Source organism: Perca flavescens, chromosome 18 (genome assembly GCF_004354835.1).
Source record: "Perca flavescens isolate YP-PL-M2 chromosome 18, PFLA_1.0, whole genome shotgun sequence".
In the NCBI taxonomy this organism is placed as follows: domain Eukaryota; kingdom Metazoa; phylum Chordata; class Actinopteri; order Perciformes; family Percidae; genus Perca; species Perca flavescens.
The window spans coordinates 21,263,233-21,285,841 of record NC_041348.1 but is presented as its reverse complement, the minus strand read 5'-3'; the positions used below and the strand labels follow the sequence as shown (position 1 = coordinate 21,285,841).

General features: G+C 38.8%; 2 protein-coding genes across 2 annotated transcripts; both read right to left on the bottom strand.

Annotated features, from left to right (window-relative positions):
- Window positions 1-844: 844 nt before the first annotated feature.
- Window positions 845-7,066, bottom strand: matn3a (matrilin 3a). Its single transcript, XM_028605742.1, has 6 exons — window positions 6,725-7,066; window positions 3,386-3,961; window positions 2,049-2,174; window positions 1,529-1,627; window positions 1,267-1,336; window positions 845-1,171 (listed from the first exon to the last, which is right to left on the bottom strand). Exons 1-5 carry the CDS (start codon window positions 6,900-6,902, stop codon window positions 1,281-1,283), a joined length of 1,035 nt encoding a protein of 344 aa, XP_028461543.1. The 5' UTR covers window positions 6,903-7,066; the 3' UTR covers window positions 845-1,171; window positions 1,267-1,280.
- A 1,143-nt stretch (window positions 7,067-8,209) lies between these two features.
- On the bottom strand, window positions 8,210-21,577 carry laptm4a (lysosomal protein transmembrane 4 alpha). Its single transcript, XM_028605597.1, has 7 exons — window positions 21,310-21,577; window positions 17,867-17,987; window positions 15,985-16,061; window positions 14,730-14,852; window positions 14,045-14,140; window positions 12,043-12,141; window positions 8,210-9,123 (listed from the first exon to the last, which is right to left on the bottom strand). Exons 1-7 carry the CDS (start codon window positions 21,436-21,438, stop codon window positions 9,049-9,051), a joined length of 720 nt encoding a protein of 239 aa, XP_028461398.1. The 5' UTR covers window positions 21,439-21,577; the 3' UTR covers window positions 8,210-9,048.
- Window positions 21,578-22,609: the final 1,032 nt, after the last annotated feature.

Genomic DNA, 22,609 nt, shown 5'->3' with positions numbered 1-22,609 from the left:
TTAAAAAAATTATTGTTTACTTTTTTTTTATTGTATGTCTACTGCAATCACATGGGAAAAGTAACTACATTTACATACTGTGAATTGTATTTTTATATTAAATAGATTTTTAATCCAATCTTGCGCCTGAAAATCGATATTGAATCAAATCGTGACATTTTCTGAATCGCGCACCCCTAATAGTTAATGTATTAAGAGAATTTTGAGTTACAATCCTTCAAACTTTCATGAAACTAAGCCAAATTTTTTTGTATTTCTGGTCAGCACTTTTTTAAGCATTACTAGCCATTCAATGTATTCTGTCATTACCTTTCTATATAGAACTGGTAGTTTTCACTGTTAGTGGCGGACTCCGCCATTCCAACAATGGATTCAAATCCCTTTGCAGAATGAATTCACAGGGCTTGGTGCATGCATGTAATCCAGAGTTACAGTTTTAAATTTTTCTAATATCAGTTTCACTGTTCAGCTTTTTCTAGCCCCAGTAGATTTTGTTAGAAAGTGCGATTTCCCACATAATATTGTCAGTAAAAACTCAAAAAGACAACAGTGTGCACAACAACCTCCTTTGGGATTATTTTATTGTCCAATTTGTTTGCTTGTTTAGATTTATAATTCTTAGCAAACATTATATGTCATGTCATAACATTCACAGACACAGAAGATGAACATTTCTATATGCATGATACAACAATAAAACCTAGAAAGGATATAATAAAGAAAATATGTTAAGTATTAAACATTTTACTGGTTGAATGCTTTAGCGCATAAACATCAAAAATTGTTTACTAAGTAAATACAATTTGATATTTCATAAAAACTACTATATACACAATATGCAACTTTGTACAAACAGGACACAGAAAAACAATACAGTACAGGAGAAACACTAGAAATAACACTTGTTTAACATACGTTATACTATAATCATAGGTGTTTGGAGAAAATAGTGTAGGTAGCTGCAGTTTGAAAAATATTGCATTAACGAAAAGCACACATTCAACTGCAGATATTGTTACTCAACAGTCCACTACAGTCAGTAACTTGAGGGATATTGGTTTATGAATCACAGCTTCACTCCTTCTGTGGTTGAAGTCCATACAGTAGTTGTGGGACGGTGGATGACAGGAAGCACACGTCCATGTCCAGGAAGTAAACCAGCAAACGGTCTCTGCAGAAAGTAAATAAAACAAAAGGTCAAACTGTGTGGTGGGTGGGCGGCTTTTACTACAAATTACCCGTAGAAAAAAAGCTGTCCACTCTTACCACTGTGTCCAGCTTTAAGCACGGCCCACCATGTTCTCCAGACGCTCGATTCTCCCAGACACATCGACTAGTGAGATCAGTCAAGGAAACTCATTTGCAAACACAATTACAGGCACAATGAAATGATGGAAACATACACAAGACACACTGTTCAATTATATTACAATAACATCGCCAGCAGGTAGAAAGAATCAGCTTTCACCTCAGCGAAATGTGCTGTTTATAATAAAATGTCTTCCATCTGAAATAACAGGAAGGATATGCTTGGCTGTGAGCTGCTGGATGGCAGCCTGTGTCTGCTTCTGGAAAGCCAGTCTGGCTTCACATTTACAGGGATCCTCCACCACCACCGCCTTCATCTCTTCGCCGGGAGAAAGCAAATTTCCCATCAGTGTAACAGATCATGTAGAGTGGAAAAGCACACACATTGCCACCCACTCGACTTTTTTCCAACTGGGCTGTTGTTCAAGAACAAACCAAAGCTTGAACGTACACTTTCCAAAATATTCTACAATATTAATTTACCATTGCCATTTTGCCACAACAATAATGCAAGACTAGTGAATCAATTCTATAATATTACCCGATAATTGTCCAACAAATGCTACAGCCAACAGTGAATTTTATAGTCAGGAATTATGCACCAGTTGGTTGCGATGTTGTGAAGCCCTGCTTATAGGCCAAGCATATTGCCTTGAAAGCTTTTATACATACTTTTAGCAGCATTAATATCAGAGTAAAAAGTCACATTTGCTGCAGTAATCCACACATTATGTTCTTACGTTTCAGGGAACATGTTTTCTTGTCCGCATTCAAGATATAATCATTCCGGCACTTGCAGTAATAAGAGGCATTGCTGTTGACACATATGTGTTCGCAGTCATGTCCCATGGCACAGGGGTCCAGACCTGCAATAAGCCGGGGTTAAGGGATGGCGCTGTCAAGATGGCAGCATAGGTACAGTTTCATGTGCAAGCATACAGTAAACTAAAGGTAGGCAGTTTGTGATAAGTAAGTAAGGTGGCTGCAAAAATCCACTAAATCAGTTGATGGTTATTAGCATCTCTTTCTAATGTTGACAAAAGGAGTAAAATCAGCTATTTCTGTTTCAATTTCTGATATATATTTTGCTTGTATGAGTTCAAAAAATTCTATTTGCAAGCTTTTCTTGTGTGTTTGTACTTGACCACATGTCGCTTGTGGTGGAAAACTTGATCCGTTCATACACCTTCACCACATCTCAGCCAAGGTCATTTGCGAACTGCTAAGCTTCACTGTGTGTTGGACAACACAGGTAAAATCACAGAACCCTGAAGTTCAACAGTAATGACAGTTACATGGTCAAATTATTTCATAAGTACCAGGGGGACAAAAAAAACATCAGACAGTAACATGTGGGAAAAAAACTTTACAGGAGAAACTCATTTGTCCAAATCTTTGAAGTTCTTGTACAGTAGTGAATCAAAATCAAGCCATTCAAATAAATTATTGTGATCAGTGAATTGCCTCGGATTATTGACATTTTCACACATTTCACCAGCAACAAAGAGTGCTTTTTTGGAATTCTATGCATGTAGACAAGTGTATTATATGTAGGTTGTTTTATTTCAGAAGAAAGAATATATAACATATAAAGAATAAAGTCTACGTACGTGTCCATATTTAAGTGTATTTCGGTCATAATTGCATTAGTTTGGATGCTGTCTTTTCCAAATTGGTTTGAAAAAATGAGGTTCTACTGTGCGTTTAAATCAATTCAAATAAAAAGGGATCAATTCAAAGCAATCAACATAATGATGCTTTGAAGGCAAAAACAAATTACTAACAATCACCATGTACATTTTTTTGCTTAAAAAGAAGCTGAAAGTTTAGGGCTGCACAGCCCAAATACTTTGGTTTAACTTGGCAACTACAAGCAGGTTCTAGTGCCGACATCTGCAGTCCATGTGGGGGTTGAGAGGATCTGGTATTTTTCCTCATGAATTTAAATTCACCAATAACACAGTAAATGATCCATAATCTGCAACAAAACCCCCTGTAGACTGTAGGTGCCCCTTACAGAGGAACTAGAACCAGGGTTAATGCTGGAAAAAAGGTCTCACGGGTCTCTTTGTCCTACCGCACAGTGTCTCCCTGAACTTTGAGGTGAGCTTCTCGATAACGCCGTAGGTCTCCACATAGAAGACGTGGTCCTCCAGAGGGATGCTGGCCATCAGCTGCAGGGAGCGCATGTCAGCTCGGTCCACCCCTACAGCGTAGATCTCGATGCCTGAAGCCCGAGCTGCAGCAGACACCTCCTCCACCTGGTCCTGGGGTCTCCCGTCTGTCACAATGATGGCCACTTTGGTGATTTTCCTGGAGCGAGGCCGGGCTCCAGACTCCTCGGTGAAGGCTTCATTCACTGCGGTCTTGATGGCGAGGCCCGTCATGGTGCCGGCCGCCAAGGGCTCGATGCGGGAGATGGCTTTCTTCATGTCGGGTTTGTTGAAATGGCTTTTGAGGAGGAACTCGATCTTGACCGTGCTGGCGTAGTTGACCACAGCCACTCTGGTGGCATCCGAGCCAACGTCCAACGTGTCGACCATGTCCGCCAGGAATATCTTCACCTTCTCAAACTCACCAGGACGCACGCTGCGAGAACTGTCAATGATAAAGACCAGGTCCAGGGGACGGCTCCTACACTGAGAATCTGTCTCTGGTGATCAACCAAACCATGGCACGATTAAGTCCATTTCATACAAAAAAAAACAGTTCATTATTCAGACAAACATTCAAAGCTTGTTGGTTAAACTGTCACAGTCAGAACAAAATACAGAACACTTTGGGACACACAACACGCGTTCCCATGGTAACAAAAGGAAACTGTTGTGCATCACTGCTGTGGTAAAAATAAAAGCTTGTGGTTGTGGTGAAATGATATAGTATGCCATAAAACACACTGTATCATTTCAGTGTTTTAACAGTCCATCAGAGACATATCATCAGACTTATCCTTTTATCTCATTTCCCTGAATGAAAAGGATGCTGATGCCCACACATAAAAAGTGACATCACACCTAAAGATAGAGACAGTGTTAGGAGCCCTGCCTGTCCAATCACATACACATACTGTATACTAAACTACACTTCTGCAGTTTAGGGTAATGAGTAATTAGTGTGATCCTCTGTGCTTTTTCAAATCAAAAATATTTTATTTCAAACAATGAGTTTAAGCTTTGTCTCATTTTAAACTTAAAATGCATGTTTCAAATTGGCCTGTTTTTTGGTTTTTTAGATTTTAGTTTCCAGACATCTTAATCTCTGTCCACATCTCATAAATTCAGAAATGATGAATAATGTGAAACAAAATGGCAATTCAGTTTGTTTAGAAAGCTACTTATTTTGTCTCCTACCACTAAAATATATAAATACTCGATTATATTACTTTTAAATAAAATGGCATCTACTTTAAAGGAATAGTTTGTCATTTTGGGAAATGCACTTATTTGCTTAGATGAAAAGATCCATACCGCTGTTATGTCTGTACAGTAGGGCCTAAATACAGTGTATGAAGCTACAGCCAGCAGCCGCTTAGCTTAGCACAAAGACTGGAGACACACATCACTAATATTACAACAATCACATATGACACAAAAAAAATCAAACTTCTCTATTCAAAACAGTTACATTCCTCGTGAAACATTTATTGAATGGGATGCTTGAATGCCTGATATAAAGGCAATGTTTCCTCATTAAGTTTTTCTAGATTAAGTGGTAATTATTTAGCTTTAGAGGAGCTGGTAGATGGATTTTCTTTTTTGTTTCCTTTGTTTCCAGTCTTTATGCTAAGCTAACTGCCTGCTGGCTGTGGCTTTATATTTAACAGACAGATTTTAGATTGGTGTCGATTTTCTCATCACACTCTTAGCAAGTCTATCTATTCCTTTAAAATGACATCTGCTTGAAGTAGCGTTTGCATATTTCTATTCTTTCTCAGAGTGAAAGCAAACAGATCTGACCTGGAAAGCATTGAGGATTTGGGTTCGAAAGCAAACCTGACTGGTAATATTCTACCTGTCTCCACAGGACTGACGGTGGTGATGAAGCCGCTTTGGGTACTGACCGGTAGCGTCACAGGAGCCGTGGTCTCCACTGGCAGCACAGTGGTCACCACCACTGGCAGGATGGCTGGCACTGGTGCTACTGTAGTTACTGGCAGAGTTGGCTGCAATGTTGGCTCTGGTAGAGTTGGGGGGACGGTAGGAAGGTGTACCACAGGTGCTGTTGGGTCTGACTTTGTTGGACATGGACCTTTTAATTTATAAGGGAATGGGCCTTTGAGCCTCTGATGGGGATGGTGAGCTACTGGTGGAGATAGCCCTTTGTATATGTGGTGCATTTGTGGTGCAACTGGCCCTTTGAATCTGTGGTGATAGGGCGGCATGGGGACTGAGGGCCTGTGGTAAGTCACTGGAGGAAACGGAGGCATAGGTCGATACACTACCGGTGGAGGGATCCTTGGTGGCTGGTAGTGGTAGTGATACCCTCCTCTATACGTGTAATCACTTCTGTGAACTACAGGGCCACCAGAAAGGAAAAGTGATAGAGAACATTAGTAGGTTGAAAGTACAGGAAAGGTGTGTAAGTTGACATTGTAAAGTTAAAGTGAAATATACAACAACAAAAACAGATGGACAAATTATTAGTTGAAGCATGAGTGTAAATTCAGCCACCTGGGTTGTTTGCAACAAGCTGGGATTATCCTGTTCTATAACGCTTGTGAAACACCCAGTCAGGAATTTCACATGTTCATGCACGTTGTGTGTTGTGTGTGTCAAAATTTCAAGGGACATAAGATGACTCTGGGATGTCGTGAGATGATTATTGGAGAAGAAGAAGAAGAAAATGTTATGCAATGCAAATTTGTGTTCATATTTTGCACTTTTCTCAACTATTTGATATTTATATTGTTAAATGTTGAAGAGTTTTACCTCTTTGGGCCTAAAGTTATTGAAAGTAGCTCAGAAGTTTAAAAGGGAATTTTTTTTTTGGTTGGAACTGCTAACAACTCACAATATGCTTGTAGAAAGTAACCGGGAGGTCTAAGTAGATACTGCTTTATTATAAGGGGTCACAAGCCAAATATATGGTTTTATTTTTTAGCAATGCAATGTATTTAATACGTTTATCATATGCTTAAAAAAAAGAAGTAAAATCTTAATTTGAAAAGTAAACTAGAGTAGTAAAAAGTGCAATATCTCTCAATAAAATGTAGTGAAGTATAAAGTAATATACAAGTAGCCTACCTCAGAACTGTAAATGTAGGCTACTTAATTACTTTCCACCACTGGTGTTTTTATACTGCTGCTACTTTTATTTGAATAAAATACACTTCTTCCACCACTGTTAGAAAGTACCAACTAAAACTGTCTATCATAAAAAAAAAAGCATTTCGAATACAAGTATAAGTAAAACTTACTTGAGGGATCCAGGGTCCTGAACGGTGGTCGGCCATTATTTCTGGTTTGTGCGTAGCTTTGTGCGGCGATCAGCTGAGGATCCCCCGCACTGAGCTGGTATGTGGCCAGAACATCAGACAGCATCAGCGAAGCGCAGAACAAGAGGCTCCAGAGGAAAGACTTCATCATTATCTGCATGCAGAGTCCTCCGGTGGTCTGCCCTGTGCCTGCTCTGTCTCAGAGGGTGCTGCTGCTCTGTCTCAGAGGGTGCTGCTCAGCTCAGCAGGGGTCTGACCGCCTCCACATATGAGGGACTCCCAGTCCGACGCATCAAACTGTCTGCCCAATCCAAGGCTGGGACATGACCTCCAGGCCACCGTAAAAGACGGCATGGAGGCAGTTATTGAAAACGACTCAAATATCTGTCCCGTTGTATCGACGATGATTTTAACGTGGGTTTCTTTCAACCAAATTGTATATAACGTGGATGGTTCCATACAACGCTCTTCATAAGTGAAATAAATGATCAGTACACTCACTGAATTTGGGTGTTTTGATAAATTTAAAGCATTTTACATTTTGTTTATTATAAAAGAACGTTGAAAAGGTGACAAAAAACCCGACCAAAAAGTGACCAAAACTTTGGGAAAAGCTTCAAAAACGTCGGGAAAAGTGACAAAAGTGTCGAAAAAAAACAGCCTAAAACAATTTAAAAATTTTACCCAGAAAAAACAAAAAGTTGCATAGTAGACGGGAAGACAACACAAGCCTTAAAGATGTTTTAGATCACGAGTCCCCCAAACGCACCACTTTCCACTGCCAAAAAGGCTTCCAATTAATTACATTTTCATATTTTATTAATTCAGTGAACTGTTCAATAATACTTAAATACATTCATTCACACCATGAAGGTCTAAATCAGGTCTAAATTGTGTTTCATAGCCTTTCCCACGGCCAGGAATGTTTGGTAAAGAAACGCTGAACTTTGTATTTGTAAATGTGTAAATTAGTCAAATTGTAAATTATTGAGTCTAAAAAATACTGAAAGGAGGTGTATATTTGTATCACAGAATGTAACCTGCCCCAAACAGCTAAACCCCCAAATTCACTACATAAATAAAATATTAAGGACCCATTTTTGGTAAGGAGCACTACTTCAAGCAACACCTAATCTTCTAGTTCATATTGAAAGTCATTAGGTACAATTAAGTGTTTTAGCAACACAATATTGTAGGTCTATAATTTGGTGAAAAGGTAACAACACAAGGTTTTAATAAAATTAAATTCAAAGTCAGTGGGTTACCGTTTGTATGGAATATTTCCATGACAACTGTGCAGACTCAATCTGCTGATTAACATCATGTGAGTAATTGAAAGCTCCTCAACAACTAGAAGTCTGAGTTTGAGGTAAGATTGTTTCTCACATACTTACAGCCGTTTGCTATTAATCTCTCTTTTGAATTTACTTCAGCATATTGGACATGAACAAAAGATTCATGAAGATATAAAATGTTCTGAAACGTTTATTGAAGTCAAAAGTATTTCCACTAGGATAAAAATCATATTACCAGTAAAGTAATGGGGGAGGATGTTGATAAGCATGCAACTACAAATGTTCACAAGACTAGCAGTTTTCTCCAGATGTGAGGTGAGAGAGAAGCAGAGAAAATGATCCATCATCTGTCTCAGCTGGGAAACGATTCACTAGCTTTGCTAACACACCAGGGCAGCAGAGAGTGATGAAAATGTCAAGGGTGGCAGTGAACTGAACCACAGCAAAGCTAAATAAATAACAGACGGAAAAGTGCTACAGAATCCATTCATGACTGAGATGGAATAGTCTAGATCTTAATAAGTAGGGGGAAAAGTAACACAATTCAACAATAAGAGCTATAATAACTGGATTGTCATAATAGTATGTTTGTTTTTACACGTCATATATCAATCTATAGCTAGGATGGTGCTGGATTGATGATAGCATTTCAAGCAATTACATTTTCACATTTATCCCTTTTACTAAGACTTAAAAAAGGCCAGAAGGGGTGGGAGGGCGGGCTGGAAGCTTCCGTTGCTTTTCAAACATCACATTCATTCATTCATTCATTCATTCATTCATTTCACACAGATTTCAGTCTTTCCCACCTTTCTCCTCTCACACCTCCATGATGCTTTACAGATGCTCTGTAGAAATACAGAGGGTAGGGATAAATAAAACATTATCAGTGGCCTTACACATACACAAGTAGGTCAGGGGTCTTCAGAAAGGTTTAGTGAGCGAAGGTAGGAATGCATATGGTGGTGTGTGAGTGTGTGTGCATGTGTGTTTTGGCAACAGGGTTGGTGCTTAAGCTGGCATGTAAGGGGGAGGTGGCTCCTTCTCTGGCATCTTCATTGCCATCTCATAAGTGGGCAGGATGTACTGGAGAGGAAAGAAGGAAAACAAAACTTTAAAAAAATCATAAAGGCCTATATCAAGATTCATAACATTATATAACATTTAGGTTTGATGTTTCGGAGCAAAGAAATCTAGATGCACACAGACCAGAAGAGTGTGTGTGGGTGCAGATTAGGGCTGCAACTAACGATTATTTTCATAATGGAGTAATCTGCTGAATTAATCTGCCACAATTTCGATAGTCAAGTAATGGTCTGAAGTTATTTTTTGAGCAGAAACGGGGAAAATGAACTGGTTTTAGCTTCTCAAAGTTTGCTGGTTTTCTTTGTCTTCTGCGATAGTTAACGTGCTGGTTTTGGGCTGCTAGTTGGACAAAACTAGTAATTTAATTTGTGGCGACTTGGGCTTTGGGAAATTGTGAAAAAAAAACTAATTGTTGGGATTTATACACCGAACAATTAATTGATTCATTGACAAAATAACAGACAGACAAATTGATAACAGAGATAATTGTTAGTTTCAACCTTAATTCAGAGTTTACCTCACCACACAATGACTCATTTTAGTGTAAACATCAGTAAAGTGTGTACTCTTGCAACAGTAAAACTCAACTTTTTAATGTGCGAGAAAATTCAGAAACATTTAAACCTCTTTTATAAAGCAGATTTTGAAAACTGGAAGTAATGAGTCTAAAATTGTATAATATAAATCTTTCTAAATTAGCTAGCAATAAATGTTTTTTTTTTTCCCCTGACAAGGTAAACATGTATAAAGTAACACTTTATACAATGATTGTCCCCTTTTGGCTTCTCAGACTTGTGTGGAAGGCATGCCACCTGCTGGCTTCACTTAAGCATTACATATTGCTGCATCTGATAGTATCAACTGTTTTTGTGACAGGGGATACTACATCAAATACTCATACTGTTCTATTTATTTATTTACAGATGTGTATACTGTAATTACACCGATACATTGCCATATTCTACTGCTCTTCATACTATTCATCTTGCACATACACTTATTCTTACTACTCTTGTGTTACCACACTGCACATAGCTGTACATACTTGTCTATGTGGTTAATTCAGTATATCAGTTGTTTTTATTATATATTCTGTTAATACACTGCATATATATCTATATTATTCTTACTACCATTATAATGTCACAGCTACTACATTGCACATATCTGTACATGTTGTTCATACATTGTTCATATTACATAGCCATATTTATTCTGCTCTTATAACCAGAGCTGTATAGTAACGGAGTAAAACTACTTCACTACTGTACTTAAGTACTAAAAGGCTGTATCTGTACTCTACTGCAGTATTATTTTTTTTCTCCTACTTCCACTTTTACTTGAGTACGTATTTTTGATGACTGAAATACTTTTACTTCGATAGATTTTTTATGTGCTGCATCGTTACTCGTTACTGTTGTGAATTCCTCAAGCTACAGAGACTGTGTAGGTTACAGTGTGTGTACGTTAGTTACGTACGCTAATTACGTAAGAAATCCCCGAGATTGCGTCGTGTTTCTTTTCATTACGGTTGCCCGTTCAGAAGTCAGAGACGATGTAAGTTTGTACTCTATTTAGCCTATTTAGCCAGCAGAGTAATCTATTCCTGAGTTATTTCAGTCTGCAGTAAGTACTGAATGTTAACCGTTTGACCATGTGGTGTGAAGCTGCTAGTTTATCTGTATGTTGCTAGCTAGTGTGCGATACGTTTTTTGGGGCTTTAATTGTTACTGTGCTGGAGAGGATGTTCATTTTACTTGCACAGTGTGATAATTGTACATTTTATTTCAGTATTTGTTAATATGTTATTTTTAATATATTTAATATTTGTTAAGTCCTTTGGCTACAGCCTTGGCTAAACATTTGACATGATATGAACAATATGATATTCAAACTTCTGACTGCTTTCTTTAATAACAATACTTGTACTTTTACTTTCAGTACTTGAGTAGTACATTTTAAAATAAACTACTTGCAATACTTAAGTACAAAAAATGTTGAATACTTTAGTACTTCTACTTAAGTGTTGTGTTTAAAGGAACACGCCAACTTATTGGGAGTTTAGCTTATTCACCGTAACCCCCAGAGTAAGACAAGTCGATACATACCCTTCTCATCTCCGTGCGTGTTGTAACGCTGTCTGACGGCTCCAGCATTAGCCCAGCACAGATCCTGCAGGTAACTGGTTCCAACTAGCCTACTGCTCCGAATAAGTGACAAAATAACACCAACATGTTCCTATTTACATGTTGTGATTTGTATAGTCACAGTGTGTACACAAAACAACGTAACATGAGACACAGCCGTCTTCTAACCGTAAACAAACCGGGAACTATATTTTCAGACAGGTTTGCTGCGAGCATATCACTCCTCCCAAGTACTATATTCTTCCGCCTGAGAAGGCGGAAGAATATAGGAACATGTTGGCGTTATTTTGTCACTTATTCGGAGCAGTAGAATTGCTGGAACCATTCACCTGCATGTTCTGTGCTGGCCTGATGCCGCTGGAGCCGTCAGACAGCCTTACAGCACGCACGGAGATGAGAAGGGTATGTATGACTTGTCTAACTCTGGGGGTTACGGTGAATAAGCTAAATTCCCAATAATTCGGCATGTTCCTTTAAAGAGCACTTCTACTTCTACTCAAGTCACTTTTTTGATAGAGCACTTGTACTTTTACTCAAGTATGGGTCTCTAGTACTTCATACACCTCTGCTTAACACTGCAATATATTTCTTGTCCTGCCTATGCACCATACTTGTATATCGCATTGCACTTTTGCTTTTTTTGCACTTCTGGTAGGACGCAAACTGCATTTCGCTGTCTTTGTACTTGTACTCCACTCAATGACAATAAAAGTTTAATCTAATCTAAAATTCATAACGGTCAATTCCAGAGTAACTCAAGCAGCTTGCGTACCTGGGGAGGGGTCTCAAAGGCCGGGTAGACAGCAATCTCTGGCATGTTCCTGTTGTTGATGTACTTGTAGCAGTTCCACACACAGTTGATCAGGTAAGACTGGAAAGCAAAGATAAGTATTTTGGATTTTACGGTTTAAATCGGGCTGTGTGACTCAACAGTCAAACACTTTCAATCCCTCATCTCGTTAAACCACAATGTCTCTTTTCCCATTTAAATACGATTGGAGAAATTTAAATAGGACAGATGGAGTGTAGTTGGTAAACAGCGCTATGCTAGCTGTGTTTACCATGTCTTACACTCACCCTTTTACTCAATCCACAGACATGAAACTAATATCCATTCATCATACCATACCTTTAGAAGGATATAAGTTAAATGAACCAACACATAATATAGTAAACTAGATTTGGCCGCGATTAATAGGCCTGCACGATAAATCGTTATAAAAATCGCGATCTTGATTCAACCCTCTTCACGATTTAACTTTAAAAAAAAAGGACTTTGATTTTCTTTTTTTCTCCTTCACTTAATTTACTGAAAGCATTTGACATTAACATGTTTTAATTATGTTAAGACATGTTCAAGGAGTTTCAGATAGGCCATATTTAGTTCAATGTGTTATATAGTATGTCACTATTTTTGGTAGCCTACAGTACTTAAATGGCCAGTATGTACTTTATTTTCTTTATTCATGTAAGCCTCTATGTTTACAGGCTTGTGGTGATGCGCAACGTGCTATAGATGCCAAAACAAATCTATGTTTGGTACTGACAATTTGTTTAGTTTTGTCATGGTTCATGTGTGCAATAACATTACACTTCGTGAGAAAAAAAATCGTGGCAGAGAATCGCGATATCAATTCTAAGCTAAAAAAATAACATCGTGATTCATATTTTCCCCCAAATTGTGCAGGCCTAGCGAATAACCAATACTTTTTACATTGAGGTAGGGCTGTCCCAAACAATTATTTTTGAAACGATTAATCTAGCGATTATTTTTTTCGATTAGTCAACTAATTTAACAATAAATTTTTCGATTAGCGATTATTTTCCCATTGCTCAATTATTAACAATTTACACAAAACTAATTTCAATAAGGTTCAAATCTCTATTTATTAAAATAGTTTAATACTGCACTGTTCAAGTAAAATGAATTTGTAGTGCAACCTGAAGCCAGATGTAGGCAATCAATCCAACCACAAAATAAAGTCACTTTCAGGAGGAATACAAAAATAAAAACTTAAAGTAAACAGAGCAAGTGCAAAAAGAGTAGCCTGTATTTGCTTGCTTTTTAACAGTAGTAGGTAATGAATAAGCTCTTGTTTAACATCCAAGCTCTTCTCCCTATGAAATAAACCCAACAATAAAACAAATTAACATTTCAAGGCACTTTCAGGAGGTATACACAAATAAAAAAAAAATTAAAATAATAATAAAAAAAAAACTAGTTAAAAAATAAATAAATAAATAAAAGTCTAACTTCTCTCTCTCCTTTCTAAAGGGAATTATGAGCCCGAGCCCAATTTAAACCCAACAATGTTTTTAATTTGTGGGCTGTTATAAAGGGCTTGTGAGACACTTGAAACAATCTGGCCTGGTTGCGCAATTATCGAAGACAGGATTTAGCACAGTTTACCTCACACTCAAGTCAGTGCATAACATACTGTATACGGGTGAGCTATGGGAGAAGCTGGAGAGGCATAGGTGAGCAGAACTTACGGTGTTTTGCTGCCGTTATCCTGACTCAGGGATAATTTTACAACGTCTACAGACTACCACGTTGTTGTTGGCATTACGAGTAAAATACTCCCACACTTTAGAAGACCACGTGCAAGCCTTTTTCTCAACGTGTTGATGAACTTGCGAGGAATCCATACTTGCACTGTTGCTGGAGGCAGCCGGTTATTTTTAGATTTCTACGCCGTGACGCAAATTATTTGGGTCGACGCATTTACGTAATCGATGACGTTGACTACGTCAACGAATCGTCCTAGCCCTACCTTGAGGATGATGAGGAAGGCGAAAAAGACCAGCACAAAGAGCAGCAGGCAGCTGGAGTCCAGAGAGAGAAGGTTGTCCTTGTACGGGAAATCCGGCTGAGGAAGACAAGAATAGACGTCAGATAATCCATAAGACCTTTTTATACTTATTCAACTCCCATCGCCATCAACGTTACCATGCAATCCGTACAAAAAAAACCACATCCTTAAAAGATCTGTTGTGACGCTGTTGTAACAGTGACATGTTATAGGTGGGACTTTTTCAATATTTATTGAAAAATACATTAGATCAAGTGTTTGTATTAGATTTTTCCAGAAAAAAATCAAGTTGCACAAAATACAATTAATGCAAACAGACTAGTTTATCTTTTAATGATTTTTCTAATTACTTTAAAAGGGACTTGACAGCAGCTCATTTGCTTTTTCCACATTTCTCTCCTCTTTTTCTATGAGTGTGGAAGTGGAATCTTATTCTAAAATACCAACAGTGTGTTAGTGTTAGGAGGAGGAAATAAAAGATTGACATTAAAATTCCTTCACTCCTTTACATAAATCTTAGTATTTGTACAGCCATCATTAATGGTTTTGAATACACCTGTATTTTCCTACTATGACATCCATAATCCAATTGACTCATAATGTCAACAGAATCAGACGGTGGACTGGTAGGACTTTTGGCACTGACCAGCTGGTCCAGGTAGTCCTTGATCCTGGGTAGGTAGGTGAGAGAACTGATGGCCACCAGGCAGCTCAGAGCAAAATCAAACAGCTGGTAGCAGAAAAACGGGATGAGCCAGCCGTCACGATGCTGAGGAAAACAATTACAGGTGAGTCGCGTTAAACTCATCACTTAGGCAGATCCTGTTTGAGGTCATTGTGTACAAGGAGGACCATGTTGCATTTTTTCCAACCTTATGTCCACACGTCTGAGATTAACATGCTTACACATCTATCATATCCAGTAGGTAGGCTCTTTTGCGTCTACAAATTCCACAGATGAGGATGCATCCACAGCCTGAGCAGCAACCAGAAACACTATAGTTTTCAATGTTTTAAAGTCTGTTCCAATTCTAAATTTTCTAACCTTGGTTTTCTTGGCTTACATGTCTTATTGGAGTTTTCCTGGATTGAAAAGATTTTTCCTTCAGCTCCGGCTGTGGCTGCATCATCAGATGTGGTTTGGGGTATATAAAAAAAGAGCCTGCCTACAGAGACAGGGAGTGCTGCCATTGTAACTGTGTATATTAAGCACGTCTTACTGTAACAAAGACTTGCGGTCCTTTAACTGAGTCACTTTACAAGAATCTCTACAGTATACTCATTCTTATACTCCTACTCTGCATTCCTACAATGCAGCAATGTTCTGAATAGCTTTGGTATAGTTACGATAATGGTTCAAACATTTAAGGTATTTAATTGGGACACTACAGCAACCACGGCTCTGCGCCACCACACTGTACTGTATTGGAAAAAGGGTTTATACTACTGTTGTCTGGGAGCATGTACTTGCACAGCTAAAGCATTACTCTTGCATAGACTGCGACTGAGCACCCAGCCTGCAGATACACGCTTTAACTGTGCAGTCATCGCAACTAGCAGCTTAAAGCAGGGCCACGTCAAAAGGCTATCAAACCTGTCAGTCTTGATGCCATCAGGCAGGCCTGTGAGATAAAGATGACAGGCAGTGAGAACATAGCATTGTGCGCTACACTCCCACTGCATCAGGATTCTTTTTTTAACATCGAGCTAAAATGTACTAGAGTAAAGAAAACAAACCGGGGAGGGTGCTTCCGGTATTTCATGTAACGTCTTGCTTACTGCTTAACTCTGGTGCTATTATTATACAACTTGAAAGCAATGGGTTTTTTTTTTATGCATGCACATTCTGGGATTATCAAAATAGAATTAAAAATGGCACCATGTCCACTGTGCAGACTTACAGTAATGGCTCCATATACCATCATGGCACTGATAGTGAGCATCAGCAGAGAGATGGCAAATCCAACACAGGCATTCTCTGTATGAGGAAAAAGTGAGAATAAATAAATGCAGGGATCGATTTATCACATTAACCATTAATGTATACATATCAGTGTATGTGTGGGAATGTATATTCGCCAAGGCGTCTCCCTTTCCAGCTAACTGTGTTAAAGACCAGGAAGCATTAAGCATCTCCCTCTCAGCTGCGTGTCAGTAAATACACAATGAAACTCAGCACGGGATAATTAAAAGGCCTGCCTTTCATATCCTCTTTTCTTTCCATCACACTCAGTCTCTCACTTCCTCCAACTGTTCTGCCTGTTGCACTAAAGAAGGTGAGAAAGCTACTGCAGCAATGTGGTCCGAAGTAGCTCAAGCAGAACAACTTGAGCATCAATATATGAAGGGGACTGTCTGGAGCCACACACACCCACACACACGTTTACTTTCAGAAAGAGGGGCAGAAAATTGCAGATTTGGAGAACCTGCCACCAGAGAATATTTGGCATTTTGTAGTTTAGTATAATAAATTTAAAGATAAATACTCCGCTTAATCCAAACTAAACACCAGAGACCATTATATTTCTATTAGTTAAATACATTTTAAACATGGCCTGGAATAAAATGAGTGCAGCCTGATGAAGCTGCACTTATATACTAACATTGCCTCTGCAGGCTGTGGACAACCTCCACTGCTCTGTGTGCTGGCATGAGCCTGCTGTGGGAAGGTCAACCCACCATGGTTGTTTCCCCTCCTCTCCCGCTGAGTCACCGTTTCAGAAAAACGAAGAAGCCTTCACCAGGCCAAACCAACACAACAACCGCCAGCTAGAAAGAAAATGGCACTCTGGTAGCCCTGGCAGCACTGCCCTGGCACATACAAATACCTTGGACAGACATAAATCCTTGAAGAAAACACAAAGGAACGACCGCGGGGACACAACACCAATAACAACATTTTCAAACATGTACACAGCACAGCAGTGATCGGTTATTCTCATGAGTTGTTTTGTTTTACAGTCCGTGGGGGAGTTGTGCTAACCTGACTCCGCCAGATGGATTGCTTCGCATTTGCTCGGCATATCCATCTCCAACTTTCCGTTGGAGAACTTTTGGGAAGGGGCGGAATACTGGTTATTTGATTGGATGAACCATCTGTCTATCACCTATGTTGGTGATAGACGGGCCAAATCAACCAATCAGATCCAAAAAGCGTATGAAAACACAACCACAAGCCCGCCCCTGCTGCTGCAGGCAAAGCATAGCTCGTAAGCTCAGCATGCAAGCAACATGTCGGTAAAGGATATTTGCCGTTTGTGTAACGAGAATTTAGGAATAAAAGTCACCATTTCAGGTTCCCGGACCATATTCCAAAAGAAGGATCCAAGAGAAAAAAAGCATTAGCGAGCGGCTAACAGAATTAGGGCTACCGCTGTCTGATAATACTGGTTAGCTGATTGGATAAACCATCTGTCTATCACCACCTAACCCACCTCAAAACCAACGCTGATTGGCCCGGTCGTTTGGCTAACGGCTCCAAATTTTCTGGAGCTTGCGAGATCAGGACGGTCTCACGAGGCTAGAGTTGTGCTCCCGTGGAAGATGAATCACACGTTCAACCTCAGCGTAACTGCTGCTCATCGTTTAGTGAAAAAAGCAGCAATACACTTCGAAATCCAGTGCAGAGAATATTTTTTCAGTGCAGTTTCAGTGGGAAAACTATTTTCACCTGGACATCATAATAGAATGTGTTTGGTGTGTTAATGTTTGACAAACTCAATAAAATTTCCAATGCAGTTTGTTAGCTCTTACAGTAATTCTTATGTAGATTTAACTGCTTACCAGACATCCTGTCAGAGGCAAAGTAATGGTCAATGACCTCATACTGCAAGTCAATAGTGGGCACGTTCTCTGGGTGGGTCACAGCTACAGTCAGCAGGATGCCCATCAACAGATTGACTACCTGAGGAGAGGAAGGAGAAAAAAAAGAAAGCAGTACTCTTACATGTTTTAGCACATAACTTACAACATTTTCCAACAACAGTTTGGAATACGTTTTAGATTGAATTCCTCCCTTAAAGTCAGCCATTGGTTTCAGTTCATGTTAATATTGTGGGGAAGTCAACTTGCCAAAGACATGGATGAACGGCAACATTACAGTGAACAATGTATATCCCTTTTTGTCAAGGTTACTTTATCATTACGTGGGAATGCAGTCGTGAGGAGGGACCATTTAGGGACTAAAGGACGCTCCAGCATTCAAGCCGCTGAGAGGCCTTACATTCACAAGATACAGTTGATACTGTGAAGAAAACATTATACATGCTGGCGTGAACGGAAACTACTTGTTATCTGGATTAGGGCTGGGCGATATATCGATATAAAAAATATATCGATATATTTTTAAATGAGATATGGAATTAGACCATATCGCATATATCGATATAGTTCAAATGTGATCCTTGCTCCCATAGATATATACACAGATGTCGCCTTGAGGTTCTAAACATACGCAAAACCGCCGCCATCTTGGAACAGGGGTCCGAAGCATTCAGATCAACGCTAAAGATGCCAGACTTTTGTACTGCTTAATTATGTTCGATAGAGGAAATGAAAAGAACAAACAGCAATGAATAACATTTAACAGGTGACAATGTGTTTTATGATTATGTATGCCGCCTTCGACCAGCAATTTGAGCTCCGGCGGCAGCGGGAGGCTGAGAGCTCCGTGGCCGGCCGCAGCGTCTCTTCCCCCGGGAAAAACACAGCTTTGCCTTGCTGCTGCGCCGGTCCCCGCTGATCCAGATCGGACCAGCCAAAGACAGAGTGGTGATCGGTAGGATCTTACACGTAGTCCAGGACGACCTGTATGTCGATATCGGCGGAAAGTTCCACTAAGTTTGCTGGCGGCAGGCGGACGGAGAGAAGCTACAGCGGGGCAGCAGAGACCGTCTGCGGCTGCAGGATCTGGAGCTCAGTGCCCGTTAAAATTACATGTAACGCATAAATACATACAGAAATAAATAGTGGAGGAATGAGCCTGGACATTTCAGTCTGTTTTAAACTTCACCTTGAAGCAGAAACTCTTAGTTCAGAAGGGTGAAGTTTACGTTTGGACTCAGATCTGTGAACCGATCATAATAAATATTCTTTGTATTAACACATTAATTAGTTTCTTTGTTTTGTAGTCAATAGTTCATCTTTTAGTTTACTTAAGTGGAAGCAGTAGCAAGTGGAAGAATGGGACTATAAACCTAGGCTTACAGGCATGAGGCATTACATTTTGAACAAAGTAGATTATATTAATATCAAAAGCTTAATTGACCTTTGGAACGAATCACAAATATGGAGCTTTGATTTCAAAAAAGGTACTCCTGTTATACAGTATTTAGGTTTACATTTTATTATTTGAACAGCTGAGCATTTAATCATGAACCAGGTGAAGAAACCGGTTTATTATGTATTTGATTTTGCAACTGTCTCTATGAAACTACTTGTGACATGTCATATTTGATTTTGGCTTTGACTGAACATTTGCTCTCACTTTGCGGAAAAAAAATATCGGGATATATATCGTATATCGATATTCAGCCAAAATATATCGGGATATGACTTTTGGTCCATATCGCCCAGCCCTAATCTGGATGGAAGAAAATGGAAGTTATTATATGCTATGAAAAACAGTTGGCAATGTTGTAAAATGTAATCGGAAGTTATTGTGACATACTAAAAATAAGTGGGACTACTCTTTCATAGAGAGACTAGCTTTTGAGAGGTGGAACTAAAAACCAACAAGCTGGAACAAGAACGTCCTAAACAAAACAACACATTGTTGCCAATTGTTACACCAACATCGTATCTACAACTCGATATAGGGTGGATTTAACGGCAGAGAAGTCTTGTTAAGTGCTTGTGTTTATCGGTTTATGTGTTCTGACGAATTCAAGGGGAAGAGAGTTGGGAAAGCATAAGATAACATTTATTAGTGAGATGCAATCTGGATAATTTAGGTGAAGAGAAAATAATGATAATAATAATTCAAGTCAAATTGGTACAACTGCAGACACTTGTACTATACACTTGTACAGACAGACTAAAGGAAGCAGCCTGACCATCAAGTACCATAATTAAAACTGTAATATTATATTTTGGCAATTGTGTTCTCCGTGTTGCCATTTCAGAAAAGGTCTTGCACACCATAAAGTCTTTTTAGCAGTCACAAATATGATCAAAAACTCTTGACTCTTTAAAATATTTTAGCTTTGCTTGAAGGTCTCAGGACTGAAAACAAACAAATGAGTACAAGTGACAGTGTGTGGCATTCTATGTTTGCTTCCCAGCAATTGTGTTTTGTTTTTGTTTCATTTTTATATTTATATTATTTGTTCTTGATTGTTCTCCGAGTGGCTTCAAACCAAAGTAATAAACACAGTGAAATGAATAAATATTCAAGAATTTAATTATTATTTGAATATGTAGATTTCTGTTTGTAATCAATTGAGCCTCTTTACATTAGCAAACCAGAACGTGAGCACACGATTTTCAAATTGCTTGTGTTGCAGCATGTAACTTAATTGTCCAGCTAGCTGAGGATTTTGAAATGCAACCAAATCCAAGAACATCTGTTATGTGACGTGGTAAAAACGAGAGGGGATTAATTAAACTGTGAGTTATATGAAAGTGCTGCAGGAACGAGAAATACCGTATTAAACATAAATGAGAAAAACCTGCGTCCTTTTTTAGCAAATTATGTTATTATGGATTCATTCATAGTCAAGCTTGTTATGATTTGACAACAGTTAACGTTAGTTACGTTAGCAAGTCAGCGTAATGTCGGCTAGCTTGCGCTAACGTGCCACATAACGTTAAGTCAAACTGTCACATATTTTAACCCTTCTGAACCCAAACGGTATCGGCTACTTGTCTTTGTGTCAGTTTGCCAATCACATTTTCAAGATTGGGCAAGTTGTATCGATAGAAACAGTCAACTAGCTAACGCTAGGTTAGTCAAACTCTTGGCCAAACCTGAAATGATAGCAGGCTAATGCTAACGCTAGAGTTCTGTTTCCGTCAACTCGGCATATAGCTAACGGCTGTTTTAAAATGGTCGAAAGTAACGCCTAGCTAGCTAACATGGGATCTGCCGACAACAGTAATTATAACCACATTAAGACAATCTGGTTGGCATTCATTATGTAGCACGTAGCTATATTAGCAAACTTAAAACAGTTGATAGGCAATGCTAGCTAGCACTGGCTTGTTCCCCCATCAACCATTTTACGTACCATGTACCATGTCCCCAGGATGATGGTCCCCGTCCGGACATGGCAACATCCACAACACCTGGTGGTGTACAGTCTGTCTCGACTTGGTTTAAAATGATGCATGTCTTCCACAAGCGTAGGAAGAAACATCGGGAAAGCTTGTCGTGGCGGAAAATAATCTTCGCAGCATCAACAGCCAGCTAACACAAACACAGAGGAACGCCCACCACTTCCCCTGACGACCTGCAGCGCGACACCGCGGATAAAAAAACAGACTCTCTGACTGGCAGTAAGAGAAGGATACCTTTGACAGACAGCAATTTAAGCCAATTGGCTTCAGGCCATATTAGAGCTAGGTGATACAAAAAAATCAATGTACATACTGTATGTAGTTTAACAAAAAACTCCAATTATTAGCTTTTCCTTTAATAGGACAGTCTGGATTACCAAACAGGAAAAGCAGTCAATTGCCCCAGGGTACCAGATCTTCAGCAGACCGGTGGGGCAAATTGTGATAATTTCAATACTGCTAAAGCAAATTATAAGGCAACACTTGCATTATTGACCCAATCTTGAGGCCCCGTCTTATAGAGGGGCCATTAGCTAAAACCAAAACTTTATTTTAAGGTTGTTTATATATATATATATTCAAAAACCACTGCAATCCTCAGTCACCTTACTGTACTATGGTGTAACACCCACTGTGCAATACTACTACTACTACTACTAATAATAATAATAATAATAATAATAATAACAATAACAATAACAATAATACCTTTTATTTATATAGCACCTCTCATGAAACCCAAGCACACTTTACAGAAATTACTGTGACTAAGTTTAGCTAAGGGAGGTTGTAGGCTGTGGTGAACAGGTGGTGTTATAATAATATAATACAATAGCATAATACAACAGCATGTACATACTGTAATATACGTAAATTTAAAAAAACGGTATACTCTCAATATATGCTCATAAAACATAAAAAGGCATTGAGGATAAAACAATTTTTTTTTTATTTATTAAGAATTATGGAATATACAAATAGTAAAAATATAATTTCATGGCACATATCTAGATGAGATAATATGTTATATAGTAGCAGCTGATCATAATTCATACATTTATAATTAATTGTTATTTACATTTAATATACACCCTCAAATGAGTTTCCTCCAGATTCTTCATTCGTATCTCATATCACATGGACTATTTCTCTGACTGTAATGGGGGATCACACTGAGGGTTTTTGTCACACTGGATCAATTATTTTTGGTACAACCAGAGCTGTAGACAGGATTTTAGAAAAATGCATTAG